This window comes from Chaetomium strumarium (assembly GCF_033439665.1).
Source record: "Chaetomium strumarium strain CBS 333.67 chromosome Unknown B0T15scaffold_5, whole genome shotgun sequence".
NCBI lineage: Eukaryota > Fungi > Ascomycota > Sordariomycetes > Sordariales > Chaetomiaceae > Chaetomium > Chaetomium strumarium.
This window is the reverse complement of record NW_026944433.1, coordinates 784,238-805,880: the sequence shown is the minus strand read 5'-3', so window position 1 is coordinate 805,880 and position 21,643 is coordinate 784,238. Positions and strand designations below refer to the sequence as shown.

The 21,643-nt window shown below is 55.6% G+C and overlaps 7 protein-coding genes across 7 annotated transcripts; 4 read left to right on the top strand and 3 right to left on the bottom strand.

Annotated features, from left to right (window-relative positions):
- Positions 1–25: 25 nt before the first annotated feature.
- Positions 26–2,010, top strand: B0T15DRAFT_436354 (ZIP zinc transporter; the record flags this gene model as incomplete). The annotated part of the gene is made up of 8 exons (XM_062865832.1): positions 26–168; positions 414–542; positions 619–743; positions 807–919; positions 1,009–1,237; positions 1,296–1,543; positions 1,614–1,770; positions 1,880–2,010. The coding sequence occupies 8 exons, from the start codon at positions 26–28 to the stop codon at positions 2,008–2,010; spliced, it is 1,275 nt and encodes a 424-aa protein (XP_062719892.1).
- A 1,324-nt stretch (positions 2,011–3,334) lies between these two features.
- Positions 3,335–6,003, bottom strand: B0T15DRAFT_494597 (P-loop containing nucleoside triphosphate hydrolase protein; the record flags this gene model as incomplete). The annotated part of the gene is made up of 5 exons (XM_062867020.1): positions 3,335–3,904; positions 3,967–3,994; positions 4,069–4,370; positions 4,552–4,752; positions 5,587–6,003. 5 exons carry the CDS (start codon positions 6,001–6,003, stop codon positions 3,335–3,337), a joined length of 1,518 nt encoding a protein of 505 aa, XP_062719891.1.
- A 1,492-nt stretch (positions 6,004–7,495) lies between these two features.
- B0T15DRAFT_485860 (pyridoxal phosphate-dependent transferase) lies at positions 7,496–9,197 on the top strand (the record flags this gene model as incomplete). The annotated part of the gene is made up of 7 exons (XM_062866318.1): positions 7,496–7,551; positions 7,631–7,890; positions 7,947–8,019; positions 8,083–8,252; positions 8,324–8,539; positions 8,615–8,716; positions 8,806–9,197. The coding sequence occupies 7 exons, from the start codon at positions 7,496–7,498 to the stop codon at positions 9,195–9,197; spliced, it is 1,269 nt and encodes a 422-aa protein (XP_062719890.1).
- Positions 9,198–9,778: 581 nt separating this feature from the next.
- On the bottom strand, positions 9,779–10,501 carry B0T15DRAFT_230680 (uncharacterized protein). Its single transcript, XM_062862938.1, has 2 exons — positions 10,191–10,501; positions 9,779–10,045 (listed from the first exon to the last, which is right to left on the bottom strand). The coding sequence occupies exons 1-2, from the start codon at positions 10,288–10,290 to the stop codon at positions 9,879–9,881; spliced, it is 267 nt and encodes an 88-aa protein (XP_062719889.1). The 5' UTR covers positions 10,291–10,501; the 3' UTR covers positions 9,779–9,878.
- Positions 10,502–11,835: 1,334 nt separating this feature from the next.
- B0T15DRAFT_379634 (transcriptional repressor TCF25-domain-containing protein) lies at positions 11,836–13,644 on the bottom strand (the record flags this gene model as incomplete). The annotated part of the gene is made up of 1 exon (XM_062864245.1): positions 11,836–13,644. A coding segment is annotated over one exon (1,809 nt), but the record flags the coding sequence as incomplete, so codon positions are not given.
- A 1,168-nt stretch (positions 13,645–14,812) lies between these two features.
- On the top strand, positions 14,813–16,844 carry B0T15DRAFT_485858 (uncharacterized protein; the record flags this gene model as incomplete). Its single annotated transcript, XM_062866317.1, has 4 exons — positions 14,813–15,014; positions 15,079–16,288; positions 16,321–16,504; positions 16,704–16,844. 4 exons carry the CDS (start codon positions 14,813–14,815, stop codon positions 16,842–16,844), a joined length of 1,737 nt encoding a protein of 578 aa, XP_062719887.1.
- Positions 16,845–17,507: 663 nt separating this feature from the next.
- B0T15DRAFT_512304 (Scd6-like Sm domain-containing protein) lies at positions 17,508–19,589 on the top strand (the record flags this gene model as incomplete). Its single annotated transcript, XM_062867974.1, has 4 exons — positions 17,508–17,554; positions 17,595–17,630; positions 17,686–17,929; positions 18,138–19,589. The coding sequence occupies 4 exons, from the start codon at positions 17,508–17,510 to the stop codon at positions 19,587–19,589; spliced, it is 1,779 nt and encodes a 592-aa protein (XP_062719886.1).
- Between the last annotated feature and the right edge of the window lie 2,054 nt (positions 19,590–21,643).

Genomic DNA, 21,643 nt, shown 5'->3' with positions numbered 1-21,643 from the left:
CCCGGCAGTCTTCTGCCTCTCCATGATGCTCTCGGTGTCGGCCTTTGGCGTCCACAGGTCCCAGTACCAGGTCGTGCGTCAGGCGAGCCCGACGAAGGTACCGGTCACAGCCGCGGCGGACCCAAGTTTTACCGCGGTCTCGGAATGCCACATGCATGGTTCCTCGGTGTGGGTGTTCCCCAGCTCGGAACGTTAAAAGGGTTCTCTTCAGCGTGGAGCTGGCCGCGTCCGTCGTCCGGGTACTGCGTGGCTGGCACGGCGGAGTATCAAGTCGTCGTGACCGGCACATCAAGCCCGGCTCCAGATTACACGGGCTGTCATCACCACGGCGCGGACACATATGTTGGTTCTTGTCCTGTTAAGCGATTGAAATAGCAAAAGGACAGGAGCTGACGGTATTATTTGTTTAAAAGATACTGCATTGGCCCAGACGGGGAAGATGTCGAAGTTCTTGTCGACGGGACAGAGGGCTCAGCCACGCCCGCCCCGACTACGGAGGACAAGCCCGATGAACGTCATTGCCACTTCCATGCTGGTGTCGAGTAAGTCGTTAACGATATAGCCCGGCATATGTGCAGCTATGCGAACCCGAACATTAATAACCTAATCCTGCTACAGACACTGCGTTGGAGGCGGATCCGACTCACATGAATCCAAGCGCTCGTGTTCTCGCACGGACCGAGACTACAATATCCCCGTGAGAATTGGCCTACTATTTGCCATATTGGTTACGAGCTTCGTCGGTAAGTGCGTCAAAAAACCCAGCACAGCAGCTTCAGCAGATGAGACTTACAGGTCGATAACAGGTGTCGTCATCCCCATTGTTCTGGATCCCTTACTGCCGGCCCGTTTCGGCATCATCTTCGTCGCCCTGAAGCAGTTTGGTACCGGCGTAATCATATCCACCGCGTTTGTGCATGTTAGTGTCGTCTCCCGTCAATCTGACAACATGATATCCAATGTTGGCCCCTGTTTCCGAGTGCTAATAAACCCTCACCCGCCAACTAGTTGTTCACGCACTCATACCTCATGTTCACGAACGAATGCCTCTCACTCGAGTACGAGGGCATCACGGCAGCGATTGTGATGGCCGGCATCTTCCTCTCCTTCGCCGTCGACTACGTAAGCCATCGCCTGTCGAAGATGGCAGCGACCACATGGGGGCCCGGCGCGAGCTACAACGGCGATTTCGTGACCGTCATGGTGCTCGAGGCAGGCATCATCTTCCACTCCCTGCGTAAGTACTCTCTGCTTTCCGGCCCCTGCGAAGTGAACTCACACAAAAGGATTTGCAGTGATTGGCCTCGCCCTGGTAGTGGCGGGGGACTCGTTCTTCATCACGCTCTCCATCGTGATCATTTTCTACCAGATGTTCGAAGGCATCGCCCTGGGGAGCCGAATTGCCTCCATCGGTCGAGCGATGCCGCGCCACGGGCATCATCATCATCTCACTCCGTCATCCGAAATCAACATCAACAGTGACAGTTCGGGAAGATTCAGTATTCTGAAAGCAACAGACGAACCGACGACGACGACAGCGCGTGTTACGGAGAATGACGAGACTGCCACTCCCACTTGAATATGCGGGCAAGTCGCTGTCAACCGGCGGCAAGATGATGATGGCGCTGGCCTTCGCGCTGGTCACGCCTGTCGGCATGGCCATCGGCATCGGCGTGCTGCACCGGTTCAACAGGAATGACCCGTCGACGCTGATCGCGCTGGGCACGTTGGATGCGCTGTCCGCCGGCATCCTCGTCTGGGTGGGAATAGGTGATGTCATTTTACATTTTTGTTTTTGTCACCAACCACACCTTTGTGTGAATTTTCCCTACGAGATATGGGGACTGACCGTGAGTACCTACTTACTCTTTTAACACAGTGGAAATGTGGGCGCGCGACTGGATGTATGATGGCGAGCTCGTCGAGGCGGGCGCGGTTGTGACCTGGCTGGCTGGATTTGGCCTCGTGGCGGGGATGGCGTTGATGAGTTTCTTGGGGAAATGGGCTTGAAGGGATACGTAAAGACTACTGTGGTAGTTGCCCGTATAGATCCCGAGTTGCAGACATCGAAGGTAAGGTATGGTATGTAAGGTATCTTGGCTCGTCATCAGTCTCTAAATACCTCGGCCCTGACCATCACGTAGACTTGGATGTCTTCTGCGGTTTCGCTATATGCTTAGCAAAGGAAGGTTTAGATAGAGTCTAGAGTACTAGACACCAGGACGTCCTTCCACCGTCGATCACGTAGGCTCCTTAACGGAATCTGGCCACTGGTGACGTCCAGCAATCAAGGACAATTCTCAATTCCGTAAAAACATCATTAACTAGAAGCAAACGAAATGTGCACGAGAGCCTTCCTTGCATGATGAAACCCTTGGACCTAATAACACCTCACACGAGTCCTGAAGCAAGCAAAAGTCCCAACGCCTCCATGACAATGCAATGCGACCCCCGGGGTATCATTGAATGCCCTTCCATGCATACCTGGTACTCTCCCATCGTCCAATATCAGTGAAACCAGTGTGAATGCATCTACTCTTGTCCAAGGAGGAGAGGGGACCGGTAGAGCGAGGTGGCCTGAGATTGAAATCAGACTGCAATCATTATCTCTGCGCCGCGGGATAGAGGGGCGCAGTGCTTTGCAAAATGAAAAGGAATTTGCGAGAAATCCGACATGGCAGGTTACTGTTGTGGTTACCCCCAATCCTCCTTGCTGGATGAGCAGTTCTTATAAGCTCATGACATCGCGACTTCCTGAAGGTTAAGCATCGTCCTCATGAATGATTGAGATCTTATGGCTGAACGTTGTGATCTTTTTGCCACGTGTGAGAGAAAGCCCGGGGGATTCGGTACGTGACGCCCTCAATCTGTGACATTCACTTCGTGATTGATGTCGTGCGAGGAGATAGCTTGCCGAAGTTGTCGCATGCAGGAAGAACCAGTGGACCTAAAGGAGATGGGAAATTCGAGAAACTAGCATATCGAGAGTCGAAGACTGGGGGGATGGGGGGGGGCGGGTTTGTAGTTTATCTCGTCGTCATTCTTGACCCTTTGAATCTTGAGAAAGTCGGCGGTAAGGTATAGCCTTCTTCAGCTTTGCAATCTCAGCCTCTTAAATGGAGGATCATAATCTCGTAGAACGCCGCGATCCCTTAGAGGGTGAGCACAGTTGATATTTTCAGCCTTTTTTTTCCGCGACGGTTGGTCTTGAATCGTGATATTCCCCGGTCTTTGATCACCCCGGGATGAAGGATGGTGATAAGTTAGGCGCCCTAGTCTGTTTCTTTTCTCAAAGGCTGCGTGACATAGCCGGGCGGCACTGGTACCGTAGTATTCAGTTCCGCTCTCCCCGCACGAACCGACTCAGCGCGCAGTTGGCAAGACAGCGCTCAAACGCCGCCCTTGCGCGTCCACGCCTTCGGCTCCTGCTCATATCCCTCTCGTGTGCGGTGAGACCGTTGATCACCTCGTTGATCATGCCGTTGAAAGCCTCCTGGACGTTGTCGTCGGCCATGGCGGAGCATTCGCCGTAGCCGTTGGCGTGGATCGCCCGGGCGGACTCCACGGCGAGTGCCTGACTCACTGGCTCTTTCGCGGGCAGAAAGGGGAGGTCGAGGGTCGGGAAGGACGGGCGTAAGTCGCGCTTGAGACCGAGCACGAAAAGAGCGCCGTCATGCAGCGACCCGTCGAGCTTGGGCTTCCAGACCTGGGAGAGGGCGGCAAGGTTCCCCTTATCTTCCAGGCTGAAACAAATAATTGCCGCATGGAAAAAGGTGGAGAGGAGAGGACCCCGGGGCTCGCCAGCCACGATTCCCGGGAAATCCCAGAGCTCGACGTGCACTAGGGTGTCGTCCTCGGTGTGAACGGTGAAGGTCTTGAAGTCCGGAGCCAGGGAGGGGGAGGTCTATGAGGGTGTTAGTTTTGGTCTGATGTCGGAACCAGGAGATTAAGTGAAAGCAAACATACCGGAGTGAAAGGGTTGCCGACAAGACGGCTGGCCAAAAGAGTCACTCGTTAGCGCCACATTCATAATTTCATGTTCCGTGTGGTCCAGTCACAATCACTCACTTGAAAAAAGCAGTCTTGCCCGCGCCAACATCTCCAACCAGGCACACCTTGATGGTGCGCGGGACAGCAGACGCACCGGTGCCGGAGGCGATAGTGGCTGCAACGGCCGAGCCCGCGCGGAAGAAGACGCGGGAGATGGCACTCGGACCGCCGGGCGGGGCGGACATGTTGCCGGTTGCGGCAACCGGGGACGAGGCGGTCGTGGCCTTGGCCCTGTTCCTTCTGAATATGCTGCCCACGCGGCTACGCTTGGGCGCGGGCTGGTCAGTGTCGGCAACCGCGTTGTTGTGGCCATCGGACGGCTAGAGGAAGAGGCAGGGTTGGTTAGCTGGTTGAGCTGCTCCAAAATCGCAAATAGCGGTGAGAGGGTGAGATGGTGAGGCCGGAGGGCAAGCCATAGCCAGGGGATTCAAAGCAGCGGTGTTTTGACATGTTTTGACATAAGGGATGAATGGAAAGGAATAACAGAGGGTGTGAGCTTACTGAACTTCTCTTGTCGCCGGCCCGGGCATTCTCGCTGCTGCCATTTCTGGCAGCGTTCTCACTCGCGGGGCTGATAACAGCGGCAGCCACAGCCGAGCCCCCAACCACTTCCTGCTGCTGCTGCTCTTCCTCTTCCTCCTCTTGCTGCCGCTCGAGCGACAGCACCTGCAACCGGCCGATCCAGTCGTCCATGCGGGAGGTCTAGCAGACACAGTTATTAGCTTCGTAACCTCTCTTTGTGCCTCGCTCTTCTCCCGCTTTCAAGAAGTCCATGTTAGGAAGCAAGTCCCGGGAGGCGCAACACACACGGCGCCTCTCCACTCCACTTGAAGGCAGTCTGAGTATGACAGGTATTGGTGGCAACAGCGCTCAGATGGTCCCCCCGTGCAACGTCATGACACCATCTGGCCAACAGATACTATGCCCCTTCCAAGCAGCCCAAGGCAGATTTCAACACCCCAAATACACTTGAAAAATCCGCATGCTCCACAGCCCGAAACGCAGGGAACAGTCCTCCAACAACAGTAGTACCGCGGAGGGGGGGACTGTGACCGTCATGGCATTCGATGTTCATGTCCCCTGTCCCCGCCACGGAGTATGGCGACAAGCAAGTCCGACCTCAGAGGATCGGACGAAATGAAGTGGTCCAGCGCGCACTCTGCATCGTGTGTACGCACAAGCAGCTCCAAAGGACACACGCTTCCGAGCGTAGCGCCGCTTTGGCTGGATTTTCCATTGCCAACCACACAACCAAAGGACAACGATGTGTCTGGATCCTTGAGGGCGCTCTGGGGCACATAAAAGGGCCCACCCTAGTGACAAGGCGCACGAAACGGCAGGACATGCAGCTACCTAGCTGCGCTTCAAAGGCCTTCTGCTACGGCCGTGATGTTTTTTCTCATCGAGCTGCCGCTGCAGTCTCTCAGGGCTGCTGCTGCAAGGAGTGATGGCAACCAAGTGGCCTCAACCGGTGCACATCCGGGCAACATACAGGGTCCAAGAAAAAAAAGCCCTAGAATAATGGGTAGAACTTACGGCTTCGTAGTGCAGCCGCCCCGCCCCAACCACGTACGCCTGGCCATAAAGGCCACCCGCACGTGGCCCCAGGGCCGGGGGCCGGCGACCGGGAGGGGGAACGGGAAGGGCGCGGGGCGGGTCAGGGACAGCATCAGATGCCTCCTCCTCCGCCTCCCGGTGGTGGTGGTTGTCCACCCCGGCGCGGACAGAGCCGGCCGGGGAGCCGGGAGGGGCGATGGTGCCGCGGGTGACGCCGCTCTCGAAGGTAAATTCGAAAACGGCGCCCCCCGCGGCACCGGCGCCGAGGGCGGGCGAGGCGGAAGGCGGCGAGGCGGCCAGCGGACGGCGCGTGTGGTGGCGGCGGCGGAGATGGCCCGGCTGCGGGCGGCCGCCCGCCATCTGCAGCGGGATGGGAGGCCTGGGGCGGCCAGACATCGTCGTCTTGCGGAGGGGGGAGGGGGAGGGGGGGAGCCGGCTGGTGTCGTCTTGGTTTATTTTTCTTTTAAAAAAAGAAATAAAAAAGCTTGAGCGAGGCGAGAAAACTTGGTGGTGATGTTATTGTCGGCGGAGAGATGAGGAGGAGAAAAAAGAGCACAATGGGTCTGGCACAAATGGAAGGCAGGAGAAAGTCGGTCGCGTCACGGTTGGGATGGAAGATTAGTCGCGTCTCTTGACGCGCGTGCTACGCGATGGAAGGACTACACTTACAATGGCCCAAGCGTGTTTGCTCGGATTTTGCAGTGCCTTCTAGCTTTGTGAATAGTCACAGGCGGTGTTTTGGTTGGTTCAGGGGCAGATAGGGCAGCCCCTTATCGCCTTGTTTACATGCTTGCACAAGCCAATAAGAGTGGTGAGATGCTCAAGAAGCTCTTTGCAGAGAATGCCTGGTGGATCTGGAATAAGAGTTTGTTGAGATATTCATGGCAAATGAAGGCCATAGTTGTGCAGTTCACCCGAAGAATCAAACATCTGTGGGACGAATCAACCATATATGTGTGCGCTGAACAGTAGTGGCTACATAACTGTAACGATATGAGAACTGGGAGAATTTGACAGTTAATCGTGTCTATTTACCCGCCAGCAACAAGGTGAACAATGGTCAAAGAGACTTCATTAATTTCAATCTAATGGCAGTCAACTTGGATCAGTTGTGGCCCTTGTGAAGTGTAAGAAGGGGCTCTGATAGACGATAGCAAGGTGAGCTCCAAGCACAGTAGAGTCGTAGCCTTGACGGGACTCTACCAGATACAATTAATCAGACCAAATAAGTAGAACATACACCTTGATTCGAATCAAAACAATGCATCCGTCAGGAGTCGAGCCGGCGTTGAACGGTTGGCGTCCATTCAACCGTCGGCAAATCTGCTGCAGACTTTCCAACATGCGCATAACATGCCTTCCCTCCTATGACTCCAGCTACATCCCATTCTGAAACCGAAAACCGCTTCTAAGAGTCCCTAGGAGCGACGACATCAACCGCATGTAGTCGCTTGATATCTAACTATCGCAGCAGGACTCGGATTGATGCATATAAGCGCAACCCCTGCCCTGTGCCAAGCACGGACCCCTCCGGTCCCCCGCCGGCCGGATTGCGCCATCGCACATCAATCCTCAAGGTACCGGGACAAGTCGCGTGCCGAGGACGGAAAGGCGCTGATTGTGTACGGATTGCCTGGTAGGTATTCGGACGGTGACACCCGGTAGTGGCCGCTGCAAAGCGAAGCCCGAGGAGGGATCCGCATCTGAATAGCGCGATATGACTGTGTCCAGTATGTAGAGTGGTGATTGGCTCTCGGTTTTGACAAAATCACTCTCGAGCGACAATCTCATGAACTCGTCATTCCCGGCACTCGCGCCTCTCCTCCGGCGGCCCTTGACTACTGCGCTTAAGTTCCCATTGAGACGACTACACCAATCCCGACCCGCCATGAGTGAGAAGCTGAAGCCCGCTGCCCGGGTGTCCGGGCGACGGCAGGATGTCTGGTGAGCTTTCATTCCGTCTTTCTTGCTTTCATTTTTCTAGATATTGTCCTTCCAGCCCCCCCACTAACGCGCACCCCAGGACCATCATCAACGAGGCCGCAGCTGCCTCGCCCAAGCAGCCCATCATCAACATGGGCCAGGGCTTCTTCGGCTACAACCCGCCGGAATTCATCCTGAATGCCGCCAAGGACGCGCTCAACCGGGTCGAGTGCAACCAGTACTCTCCCACCAAGGGGCGTCCAAGGCTGAAGAAGGCCATCTCCGAGGCCTATGCACCGCATTGGGGACGGAAACTGGACCCGGAGACCGAGATCACCATCACCACGGGGGCGAACGAGGGTTTGCACCATCCCGACTTTGGCCGGGCGCTGCGCCTGTTGCTGACTGGTATCAAGGCATGCTGAGCGCCTTCATGGCCTTCATCGAGCCGGGGGACGAGGTCATTATCTTTGAACCCTTTTTCGACCAGTAGGAACACCCTCTGCACCCGGCAACTAAGGTACCTTAGCTACTAGTACTAACTCCTCTCAGATACATCAGCAACATCGAGATGCCCGGCGGCAAGATCGTCTACGTGCCCATGCACCCGCCCAAAGAAGGCGCCGTCAAGACGCTTTCGGCGGGGGAATGGACCATTGACTTTGACGAGCTCGAGCGGGCCATCACCCCCCGAACCAAGATGCTAGTCCTCAACACGCCGCGTATGCTTCCCCCCTTCCCCCTGGTCTTGTCACTAAGTTGCTGTCCCCTTGACACTAACCGGAGCGAAAAGACAATCCCGTCGGCAAGGTCTACTCCCGCGACGAGCTCCAGAAGATCGCCGACCTCTGCCTCAAGCACAAGATCATCATCCTCTCCGACGAGGTCTACGACCGCCTCTACTACGTGCCCTTCACGCGCATCGCGACGCTGTCCCCGGAGGTGGAGCAGATCACTCTGACAGTGGGCTCGGCCGGCAAGAACTTTTACGCCACGGGGTGGCGGGTCGGTATGTTTTCCCCCTAACTTTACTCTGTCCATTCCCGGCCCGTGATAGTAAAGTTGACCAACGGTCGGTCAACAGGCTGGTTAATGGGGCCTCCCCATCTGATCCAGTACGTCTCGGCCGCCCACACCCGCATCTGCTACTCCTCCGTCTCGCCGCTGCAAGAAGCATGCGCAATCGGTACGTCCCTTTCCCACCTTAACCTTCTTTCTTTCTTTCTGTCTTTCCTTCTTTCCTTTCCCCCAAATCTAAATCTAACTGTGACGCAGGCTTCGAGCAAGCCGACTCCCACAACTTCTGGACGCAGTGCATCACCGACATGAAGCACAAGATGAGCCTCTTCAACGCCGTCTGGGACGAGCTGGGCATCCCCTACTCGGAGCCCGAGGGCGGGTACTTTGTGATGGTGAACCTGGCGAAGGTCGCCATCCCGGAGGGCTACCACTTCCCGCCCCACGTGGCGGAGCGCCCGCGCGACTTCAAGCTCGCCTGGTTCCTGATCCAGGAGTTGGGCGTCGCGGCCATCCCGCCCAGCGAGTTCTACACCGATGCGAACTGCCATATTGCCGAGGACTATCTGCGGTTTGCGGTCTGTAAGCCCGATGAGGTCCTCGAGGATGCCAAGGAGCGGTTGAGGGGGTTGAGGAGGTATCTGAAGTAAAGAGGGAGGGAGGTAGGGGGGTATTTACCTCTCATAGCTTAGGGCGCCAAAAAAAAAAAAAAAAAAAAAAAAGAATCCCTACCTGAACAAGCCTCTCTCACACACTGCCACAAACCCGGCGTCCAGGTATCTACATGTTGTCTGGCTCGACGCCCATACTTGCTGTCTCGGACAGGGGACCTCCGCCAAGACCGGCAATGGAGCAAAAGTTCAACAAAAACATACAACACCGAGGATTCCCCAGTCGTCACCGACCTGAGTACTGATTCGGCCCTTGGTAGCTTGACGAGGGCAGAGCGGACGGGATGCCGTACTTTCTACCAGGTATGGTCGTATGTACTGGACTGTCTCCCGAGGGGAATATTATATCCAGATGTCTTTCCTGCTGGTCTCAGGATCTTCAACCTAACGCCCCTCATCACAGCCAGTCGACACCAAGTGAGAGAGAGAGAGCTTTCAGATCAAGATGGTGTATGCCTTGATTTTCTAGACGGGACCTTAGGCTGCAAAAGCAAAAGCAAAAAAGAGAGAGAGAGAAACACCGCGCTAGCTACCGTAGGCAAAAAACTCAACCCAATCCCAAAGAGAAAAACCCCCCCTTAACAACCGCCCCCCTTGCGTAGAGACTCCGGCTCTACCATCCGCCCCCGCGCGCGCATGACATGATCCATCTATTTTTCTTCATTCAGCCGGCACGTCAACAGACTGCGCAACGCCATCCGCCTCGCCGCTGTTGACCTTCTTGCCCGTCTTGGCGATCGTGCGCAGCACCCTGTCGTAGGGCAGCGACTCGTCGGCGATGACGGTCGCCGTCTGGGTTTCGAGCGAGACGTTGTAGCTCTTGACGCCTATTTTTGGGGTGTGTGTTCCACTCTTGTCAGTCACTCGATACTGTATTTTCTAATATACCTACCTAGCGAGGTAGGTACTGCGTAGGATAAGGGGGGTGAAGGGGGAGGGGGTTGCGGGTTGGGGAGGAAGAGATGTGCTCACCCTCCAGCTTCTTCAGCACGCGCTCGACTGCGCCCGAGCAGCCGCCGCACGACATGCTCACGTTGAATTGGTACTTGTGCTCAGCGACGGCGTCGGCCATTGTGTCTACGTAGTTTGGTTTGCGGTCGGGTCGAAGGGGGACGGTAGAAGTGTACGTTGGTGAAATCTGCAGAGCTGTCTGTCGGGAACTGCGGAAGTTGGTTTTGCTGCTCTAGAGTTAAGAATCTCTGGGGTAGGCGTGAACGGTAGCCGTGAGACGGTTTATATGTAAGAGTACGAGTTTATCAAGGTGCCAGAGTGTGCAGGAAGTAGGTGGGTGGTCTCCGTTTTAAGGATGAAGCTGCCCCGCGATCCAGGAGCGGGTGGGGAGGGGTCCTTGAAGGAAGCTGCCAGATTGCGACAATGGCGCCATCCGTCCCTACAACGCAACCGCGTGGATTGTGCCGTTGAGCGCCTGAAATATTCCGCCTTGGAAAGAACTGGACATTCATTAATAATGTATTTGCTGACGCTTACTGTCCCTTATTTCTTCTTCAGGCTACTCCCGAGTCTCGTGCCACAGTAGGGATGAGTACCTAGGTACCTTTGGCCCTTGGCAGCCTTCCACATGGCACAGATCAGGGGCCCCGGCCTCGTGCCGATTGGGAGTCGGACCATGCTTTGAGCAACGGGATTACCAACGTGCAGACCGGTAATCCGTACTCCGATCTTTGCGCTTGTTTCGCTGTGGCACAAAACTGTGGGAACGTATCTCTCGGTACCTGCCAAGATATGGAGCTGATCAGTGAATGTGGCCGACCGGAACATGAAACGTGCTCATCTGACTCACTGTTACTCCGTACACCTCCAAGTTTCGGGTCTCCAAACTTGCTCGCAGCGGACAGAGACATTCCGGTGAGGGGCGGATGCACGGCAAGTTCAGATACGTACCAGGTACCTACTATTATCTTGTAAGTATCTTAGGCATCCCGTCGCTTCGGGAAACTTAAACACCTGCCAAGACTGGTGATGCGCCAGGGAATTGCATTCCCACGTGCTCACAAACGAGTCAAGGTCTACGATACCATGTCTAAGTGGAACCGTGATCCCCATGCTTTCTCCCTTATCCGTATCCCAGAGACCTTGCTTCAAAGAGAGTTCCGTTGCCCAGTCAAGCTCCACTCTACCTCCTCCCGGGCGCCTCGGGACGATGCTCATCGCCCTCACCGTCATCACCTCCTCCCCCCTCAAAATCATCCACCCCCTCGAAGTCATCCTGGCCCCAGTAATCATCGACCTCATCCTCCTCCCAACCATCTCCCTCTCCCCAGCCACCAGGCATCGCAACACGCGCCTGACCCTGAGACGGGCCGGTAGGTTCCTCCACACCGTCGGCGTCCTCCTCCCCCGGCCGGCCAAGAATATACCTCAAATAGTTCAGCACGCCCGGTGCTATGTTCGGCAAGGCCTCACGACGGGCAGCCTCCTCGCCCTCCTCCCAGGCCTCTTCCATAGCAACCTGCTCATCAATGCCCGGCTCGCCCTGCTCCCTCAGCCACTGATCAGCGAACGCCCTGGCCTCGGCCAGCACCTGTTGACGCTCCGCCTCGGTCCTGGCTCTCCTGATCGTCGCCGCCTCTGCGCCTGCGGGTCGCGGCGCCTCCCTCCACGGCATCTCCTGTGTCGCACTCGAGAAGATGTTCTGCTCCTTGGGCGGCGGCAGCGGGTCGAAATCGTAGTTGGGTGACGCGTGCAGCATCCCGCGCGGGACCAGAGACATGAGCGCCGGCGTGTTGTCCAGGTAGATGAAGCGCGCTGTGGCGAGGTCGACGCGCGGGCCCGACGGCAGCGTGGCGGGGTCGGCGACTCTGGTGGCGGAGGTGGCGGCGTCTTTGAGGAGAGAGATGGTTTGCGGCGTGTTCCAGAGGTCCTTGGTCATGTGGATGTATAGCTCGGTGTGGAGGCGCTCGTCTTCGTCGCGGGGCTGGATGCCCCAGATGGACTTGGGCGCGTCGAGGTTGAGGGCGCTGAAGAGGGTGCAGTAGAGCCACGGCAGCCTTTCCATGCCCTGGATGAGCGTGGATTTGGCCTTCTCTGTGTCCTTGAGTTGGAGGTAGGAGAGGGGAAGGCTTTGCTTGACGTAGGTGCTGAAAAGGTTGACAGAGTCCCAGTCTTTGTGGGAGTCCAAGTTGCAGAAGTCTATGAACCATTGTGCCTCGTGGGCCCGGATGGCGAGGACATGAATCCAGTTGCGCATACCGTAAGGGTCGGCCTGGTCGAGGCTCAGGAAGAGCTTGGCCCATTCCAGTGCTGTCCGGTAAGTGCCCTTCAGTATCAACCTCTGGATGTAATTGTAGCCGGCGAGGAAGAATTGGCGGTTTTCGGGCCTTCGGAAGTCCATCCTTACCAAGCCCTTCTCCAGCTTCTTGCGGAATTCGCTAATGCTGACTCGTCCGAAGGTGAAGAGGGCGCGCTCGATGAGATCGGCTGCGAGCGCAGAATTTTGGTCCTGGCGCGCAACCTTGCTCACTTGAATAAGCGTTGAGACGTGGTAAGGGTACTGGTAGAGAAAGTGGACAAGCCGCATGGGATCGTATGCTTGGACCTGCAACATGAAGCTGCATTCTAGTTTGTCGTAGTGGTCGTCGTGCGCGAAGGCGAACTCGACCTCGCCCCGTCGCGTTCCACTCCGTCCCGGCTCACTGTCACTGACACGAATCATCTTGAGCCCTTGCGCTGTGCCGCGCGGCCATGTCTTCTTGCCGTCAATGAAAGGGTTTGCGCGCAGGACAGTGTCAAATAAGCTCTTGTTGGCCTGGTGTCCTTGGCCAGGATGCGCTGCCCGGGCGCTCAGGAAGGTCTCGAGGTCCATGTTGTCAGGCAACGCCCGACGTCGGCGGTCTTCTGTGCGCTCCTCCCCTTCGGCCGCATCTATGGCCTTCCCAAACAGCCTGCGCATCTCGTTGATGGCCTTGAGATGCTGGAAATTGATGCTCAGGAGAGCATTGAGGGCGTTGGCCGTTTCGTCTTCTCCCAGCTGCATAGCAGGGCCAGAGCTCGGGTCGTTCGACCCTTGAGCTTCCAGTCGGAGCTGTTCAAGCACCCGGTCGATCTCATCGACGGAATCGCCCTCCTTCCGAGCCGGTGTGGATGCTTCAGCCGGCTGTTTGCCCTTCTTCTTTTTCTTCTTGGACTTCTTCTTGCTCTTTTTAGCAGGATCTCCCTGTTCGCCTGCCTGTTCCTGTGCTCCTTGCTGAGGTGCAGCGTCTTCTACCTCACTCCTTTGCTGCTCTTCATCATCGTCATCCCCACCATCGCCCTCATCGCCGAGAGCAGCAAAACCAGAAAACGGGTTGCCGCGGGGCTTTGTAACAATGGGCTCGTCTTCAGATTCCTCGCTCCCGCCTGCACCTTCATTCTGGAGGTTGAGCAGCTCCTGCTGCTTTCTAAGCTTGCGTAGTTGTCTGCTAGCCATGTCGGTCCTCGGATATGACGTGCGTTGGGATTTGGTTGTGGCGGGGTTATGGAATGGCAGTCGGGTAGTCGAGGATACCTATCCTGGGAAGTAAAATCCAGTGATGTGTCTAAGTGGAATGTTACGCAATCCTTTTCAATACAGGTTTCATATGAAGAATCGAGCATGAAATGGGCAGTCAAAGACGATCTCACGGATTCTCACGGATGAATCATGAATCAGGCTGTCCATGCCTTCACTCAATTGCCACATCGCCCCACTTCTTGATGTACGGGGGTATAAAATTGTGTAAGTGACGAGCTGTGTGTGGTAAGATACGTATGGTATGTATGATTCTATCGTATTACTAACGATACTGCATATCTTGTACATACCAACGACTGCTTTCTGGATCTGCTTTGTCCTTCCATGTTTAATAGTCTTACTCTCCTTCTATTCATCATCTACTGACAGATATGTAAAGGTAGATAGTGAGTTTTAACAGTCTTATATTGCTTCATTATAAGTTTGATGTCTGAATATACCCCGTGTTGTTCTGCGTGTGCATATTATACACAGTGTGTCGAAAGACTGAAACTTTACACAGCTGTTACTGGTTGAACAACCCTGGCAGTGACTGCCTTCCTGCTCACTCCCGGAGTCCAGTCTCTCGTGGCCTCGTCTCTCGACAACACTGCAGGTCAGTCAAGGATTCCAGACAACCTGGCCGAACGACTAAGGAGATGCCGTGGTCTGCCAGTGCGGGCCGATATGTTTCTGCTTTTTCGCTTGAGCTCTTCGTTGGTTCTTCTCTTGAACCGAGTCCCAGACTCCCAGTCTATCAAGTGATGGATGAGCGATCTATCGGGAGATGAGAGAATACCACCTGGACACAGGACATGTCAAACAATGTGGCTGGCTTGCGCATGGTTCCCGCATGGCGCACACTAGTTTGATGCGGCATCGGGTCGTGGTTCGGTTAGGCTCTTCAGCTACCTAGCCTTTCCATTCTCGTCGAGCTGTCTCGTGAGGCTGAATGACCCATGTTTCCCCAGCAGCGGACGCATTCAAATGATGGCGAGGCTCTCCGTTCGCTCCTCTCCTTTTGGGCATGTGCCCCAGTGGATCTGGGTTGAACTACCTTACCTTATGCTTTCCAACCGACAAGAGATGGGGCTACACGTCTGCTATGGCAGCCCAGAAACACGATGATAGTGTCTTGACGAGAACTTGGTGTTTATGTGGACTCGTGTTGAGCTGGATTATTGGAATTGGCGCGCTCCTGGCCGGTGGTATATGCGTTTATGTTGAGGTTCGAGATGGCAACGCCACACATATCATCATGTCGCACTATTGGCGGGAGGTGCTTCCCCTGGGCTTGAATATTCTCGGTATGTCCTCACAGCACCTTCTTGCTGCCCTGACGACTAGCATCCATGACTACGGATTGTCCAGTCACCCTGCTCAACGACAGTATGGGCTACGTCCACACCTGTTCTCTCCGCTGGTCCTTACAACGAGAAGGGAAACTTGACTTCAACTCGAACTTGCGTCTCCTCACCGCGCCGACACACAGCCGCCCGAACGGTGTGATTCCCAATGCCGTCTACCTTGTTGGCATTATCCTCTCATATGGGTCGACGTCGCTTATCTTCCTGAGCCTGAACCCTGAACTGGCCAGACTGTTGAGTAAAGAGTATGACAGCGCGGACATCAACGGCGTGCAGATCAATGCTACCGCGCTCTTCACATTAGGCGGAGGCTTCTTGCTGCAAGCCATCATCACGAACTGGGCGCTAGCAAAGACGAACATTCCCACCTGGAGCTCCAACCCCCTCGACGTTGCCCGAGCATGTACCGTTGAGGAGCACGATGGATACCGCGTGGAGCCACGCATCGGCCGGTGCATGATGGGAGTCCATCTGGCCAAGGAAGACGCGAGGTGCTACAAGCCGAGGCCGAAGCAGAAACCCATGATCACGGCACATTCGCGGGTCAGACGCATCCTGATCCTCCTATGGATCCTCCCGATACTGAGCGGTATCTGGGGAGGCGGTGTTTATGCCTACCTTCTGAAGGGTCCCAAGGACGGCGTGTTTGGACGATCGTGGTCGCTGCTCCCCTTCTTCACTGGCAGCACGGATTCCAAATGCGCGACTCGCCAATGCACGGATGGCACCTCGGTGCTCAACGTTGGTTGGAGTGCCTCGAATGGGGCGGCCGGAACCGTCGGCGCCGTGTTCCTTATCATGGCCTTTCAGTCCATCGTCACGCTCTCGCTGCACTGCGCTGAACTGATTGTCAACTTGGCTCGAGACGAGACTGTGTACCGCGCCCTGATTGGGCCAAGGGGGACCAACGGTCACTACAACTCAATCCTTGCTGCCTTCACATCCTGGCGGACGATGTTCTTATTTGCCCTGAAAGCTGGCGTCCACTGGATGTTTGGTCTTGCCATCAATCTGCAGTTCCAGCTCGGCGTCAACATGCACCTGCCACAGATCTTCTACTTTGCTGGCTTCTCGCTGGCAGCCGCCATCTTCGGGCTGCTCCTCTCGGTCTGGCGCCCAAGCGGATACCTGCCTGCCTCGTATGGACACATACAAACCATTGCCGATGTGGTGGACGAGTGGGCCGACTCCGGGTGCATGTTCTGGGGTGAGAAGTATGCGGGAAACCCGGCTACACAGGGACGAGCACTCACCGACTGCCGCAGCCAGACGAGAGAAGATGGTACGGCGGCCAGCACAATAATCAGCATTCCAGAACCCGCATCAGTGCAATTCCGACCGAACTGCAGAGTCTCAGCCCGACCCCGACCAAACTTATGGTGCAGTTCCCCTCGTTCCAACCCCCGCCGCAATACCCATCACCGTATAACGTATTTTATAAGCGAGCTGCGCATACAAGCGAGCTGCACACTGGTAAGAGCTGCACAGACATTTAGTGGTGGCACTAACAACCGGGATTAAGCCCGGAATTAGCTGTTAGTATTGCGACTAAATGTCTTCAGAACTCTTACCAGTGCGCAGCTCGCTTGTATGCGCAGCTCGCTTATAAAATACGTTATGCAACAACAGCAAAACCCCTGGGCTCACCAGGCCCAAACCCGACCGAGTCACAACAGCTTGAGCAGCGCTTACTCGGGCTACTCTGAATATTCGAGGGACAGCAACCAGAGCACGCAGCCTTTTCTTTCCAACCATCAGCGGGGTTGGTGAACATGCCGGGCATTAGGTTAAGCTTGGCACGAGGAGGTCTTTGGGGCATGTATGGGGTCAACCAGCGCGGCGGGTTGCGAATGAGTGAACATGCCTTTGGCCACTCATGTAGTATATAAACTGAGAAAGAGAATGTAGAATCGGAAATGTAAGGTAGAATTGTGTTGAATTATAAGTTCTGTCTGTTAACTGTTGAATTCTCAATGAATCTCGCGAATAGTACGGAGTCGAGATGTTTTTGTGACGGGACCCCATGATGAGATGCCCTGGCCGTGGCTGCACTGTGGCAGTGCAACCAGTAAGCTGGACACCTGGCCTGTTATTTTGTACATGTACTACAAAAAAGCGCACTGGCCAACCCCGCGAATTTGCGCCTCCATACAAAATCGGGAGGCTGAGGTTGCTGAGTTTTCATAGGTTGAGCCGCCTTCACCTCTCGAGCTTCCCTTTCCAACTTCAGGGCTCGGAGCCAACACAAAAACAACCTCGGACGATGGTGCCTGGCGCGCGTGGCCAGAACACTTCTTAACCTTCTCGCCTTCCTCCAGTTCATCTTCCCAACACCCTTCTCTTTCATTCTTCTCGTTTCGATACCCCGCAACTCTTCGTACCGTAGCGCAGTCGACGCACAACTTTGCATTTCGTCACGCATCTTTCCCAACAATGTCCGAATTTCTCGGGTTCGTTTCGACGCCCAATGGCTCCTTCTGGTTAACCGACAGATTCACTTACTGGCTCTTCATGCTACAGTTCCAGAATATCTCTCATATCGCGGAGCGACATTCGGTAAGCGAGAATTGCATTCTTCTTGATAGACTCAGCTGACAATTGCTCTGTCTAGTTATGTCGGCATCCTGCATAGCATCAACTCGGATGACTCGACCGTGTCCCTCGAGAATGTGAGGTCGTTCGGCACCGAAGATCGGAAATCGGACCCAGATGAATTTGTCCCGCCGTCCGAGCAGCTTTATGAGTACATCGTTTTCCGTGGCACAGATGTCAAGGACTTGAGGATCGAAGAGGCACCTGCGGCGGTCAAGGAGCCCGAACCGCCGGCTATGCCCAACGATCCTGCTATTGTTGGTGTAAGTACTGTCCATTTCCCGCGATCGTCGTTCTGCTCGGCCTATCATGATGAACTATTTTCGGATGTAAAACTTTGCATGTCTGAAATGCGCAAACAAACAATGTTGAGATTTCCGTTGCCTTCCTTCTGATCTTATGGCCGAATCAATGCTCCACACAGTTTTCGAAGCCTTTGGGTGGAGAAATTGCTAACTGACCTCGTCAAAGGCTCGCCCACAGCCCAGGAATGCCGCTCCTGGGCCCCCGGTTCCTCCTGGGCCCCAAGGACCCCAAGGACCCCAGGGACCGCAGGGACCTATGGCTCATCCAGGTCTACAGAATCAGCAGGGTCCGCCACCCGGTGCGCCAGGCTTTGGCTATTTCCCACCGCACATGGGAGGCTGGGGCCGTGGCGGTGCCCCCGGTCCTGTGCCATTCGGTGGCATGCCATATCCGCCTCCGGGGTGGTTTCCTCCGGGACAAGAATTCCCACCCATGGGTCATGGTCCGTGGAATCCTTATCCGTTCCAGCCTGGCCCTGGGGCTCCTCCCGGAGCCCCTGGCGCTCCCGGCGCTCCTGGACAAGGTCGACAAACTGCAAATCGTACGCCTGGTACACAAGGGCCTCAGCAAAAGCCGGCTCCAATTGGGCCTGCTGCCGACAGGAAACCCGCGACCCCTTCTCAGCAAGCCAGGCCCACTTCTGAGCCGAGGGCCGTAGGCCAGCCGCCCAAGCAACAGGTGGCTACAGGTGCGCCTACGCCGCCGGTGGAATCGAAACCTAGTGTGGAGGAAGTGAAGGCAACCGCAGCGTCTCTGGCTAACCAGTCTCCCGCAACGGCGGCAGGCGAGCCAGCTAAGGCCATTCCCACGGGACCGAAGAGCAACCGACCCACTCAGATCCTGCCGGCAGTTCCTCTGCCCGCTGCACTCACTGCCAAAGCCGCTCAGGCGACCCAGGCTGCCCAGAAGTCAGTTACTGAGCAACCCAGTGGTGCTGCGGCTGCAGCAGCTTTGAAAAGTGCCACACAGGCTGCTAAGGAGGCCGTGGCAGTTGCTATGGCGAAGCTCGATACTTCGGCTACCTTGCAACAGGCGCAAGCGAATGGCATGGACAACCTGGCCAAGAAGGTGCAGGAAATGAGAGTCAATGCCGCTCGTACAGGCCACGGCAACAGGGGTGATAGGGCTGATAGGGCTGATAGGGGTGGTCGTGGTCGTGGCGGTCCTCGTCCTGCGAAGGTTGACGTTCCGGACGCGGACTTTGACTTTGCTTCGGCGAACGCGAAGTTTAACAAGCAAGACTTGGTCAAGGAGGCCATCGCGGGCTCGCCGCTCACTGAGATGCCTGTCGGTAATGTCGTCACATCGGACGCTGCGGAGGACGCGCCTGCCCCTGTTGAACCGGCCTACAATAAAAACAAGTCGTTCTTCGACAACATCTCGAGGGAAGCGAAGGACAAAGAGAATCCGGCGGAGAAACTTGGTGGCCGCCAGTGGCGCGAAGAGCAAACGCGCAAGAACATCGAGACGTTTGGTCAAGGCAGCGTTGATGGAGGCCACCGCGGCTATGGTCGTGGTCGTGGCCGTGGTCGGGGTGGTCGGGGCCGCGGGTACCGTGGCGGTCGCGGCGGCGGCGGTTACCGCCCGCGCGAGGGCTCCCAGCAGGCTGCTCAGTAAACGACCTATCTCTCGGTACATACTCCTCAGCCGCCTCGTGCCTTTGGAGTCTTCTGTATCACTAGTCATTTCCTCTGGATTTGGAGTTGCTTTCTTTATCGGCGGCGGTGGCGGCAGGCATCAGGCTCCTAGCATCATTTCTTTTTGGGGCCGGGAGTTGGGGATGAACGACAGGACAACGGGGTAAACATAACTGGCTTTCTGACGATTTGGCGAATCTGGGTTCTACGCAGTCTTTCACATGAGGGCGGTGGCGGAAGGGAACCCGGGGCGCACAGGCACACATAATGCAGATGGCCTGAGATGGAGGCGGACTGGGCTGGTTTCACTTGGTGAAGGGGTCACATCATCGCGATGCCGTCAGTGAATCACAGATATCATTGTCTTGGTGCTGTCACGGCACTGGACGGAAGGCTGCAGACAGATACCTACCTCAGTAGCTAGCTGAGATTCGGTTGAGTTGGTCGCCAATTATGCGGCTCAACCTATCCGGCTGTCATTGACGTGGGATGGCCATGAAATACCGTTAACTCCTAATCGGGCTTATGCTGTTTTGTGTGTGCTGCTGCTTCGCCGCTGCGGTTGGTGTTGAGAGCATCCCCGATGGTGGGCGTCACCTCATGATATTGGGCCTAGCTTGTATCGTTATGGGGAACTCCTGCTTACTCGTAATAACGGTTGAGTCAGATGCCCATTTCCAATGCTATGACTATACCAACAACTCGTGACACAGTCGTTGACTGGTCTGTCAGTACATGTCTCACTGATCTGTGTAAAACCGTCTGAAATTGGGGCAACTATGAACTACCTCACTTCTGGCGTGGTTTTGGCAGTTGTTGCAGTTGGCTTTTCGTGCGGCATACAGTTGCACTTAGAATAACTATGTCGACAGAGGGTCTCAGGAGAATGTAATGTACACCCGCTTTCTCCTCGATGCTTGCACGACTACTCGCTCCTTATAGACTCACCATAACAATGACCTTGTCCTCGAGCAGCAGTTGATACCGTCTGTTGTTGGCACTAGGCGATCACGGGATGCACCTGACAAGCCAAGGGACGGGACTAAGTTTGTAGATCACCTCTTTGGTCAACCCTTCTTGCGATAACCTCGACTACGATGATTGTAAAGCCAACGTATCCCTATCGGTGAGTCTTACTGCTAGGGCTCATATGTCTACTGTCGAATTATCTGGTGTATAGGTTATACATCCGACCTTGAGGACGTAGAACGTCCATCGATCGATCGGAGCGCTGCTTTAAGGAGCCGTCGGTGTCCAGGCATACGACGCCGCACAGCGTTGGGTGGCCGCAGACTCGACCAGCGATGAGGCTCTGCCACCAATGCCATTGCTCCTTTGGGTTTGCAAGTTGTTCCATCGGCAACGCATGCTGAGCGCCAATATCGGCAACTCGCAGGGAATCCTCTGTGATGGTCAAAAGCTCGACGCTGTGTTTCTTGCGTCTCAATGTTTGCGACGGCTGCAGGCATGGTGAACTTAGAAATCTTATCAATCTTCATCTGCTGCCAGCCGTCTTATAGATATTCCTCTGTCAGACATGCTGTCTCGTTTGTGCTCCGTTTGTTGCAGGCCGATGGCAGTCAACGCTGAAGCGAACTGCATGGCAAACAGATCCCCACCACCAAGCTTTTTGCGCGGCACCCCACAGCGGAGTTGGATTTCCCCCTCCACCGAGGCGGGACGGGAGCTGAGATGGAGCCAGATCAACGAACACGGTCATAGCGGCCTGGCAGGCAAAAAGCAAGCAACACATCCCAGCTCGCAACCCCGCTTCGCATGCAGTTTCAGGAACCGCGTTGTTATGCGCAGGTCTGAGCTTCAATTGCTATGACAGGTTGGCACAGCGTTTGTTTTGCTGCAAGCTGTCGGATATATTGTGAAGCCGATGCAGTAATCGGGCTGGGCGCCCGTCCGCAAGAGTGTCGTGGCCCGTGGGGGCATCACCTGCATGGGTGGAACCCTCGCCCATGCCAAGGTGTGCGTTCTCGCTGGAACTTTCTTCCTCAGAGGGCCGCAGACCTTGGATGGAAATGC

Coding starts and splice junctions, on each gene's coding strand:
- B0T15DRAFT_230680 (XM_062862938.1), bottom strand. CDS start 10,290: ATGGCCGACGCCGTCGCTGAGCACAAGTACCAATTCAACGTGAGCATG. Junction 10,046..10,190: donor CGTGCTGAAGAAGCTGGAGG/GTGAGCACATCT, acceptor CCCCAAAAATAG/GCGTCAAGAGCTACAACGTC.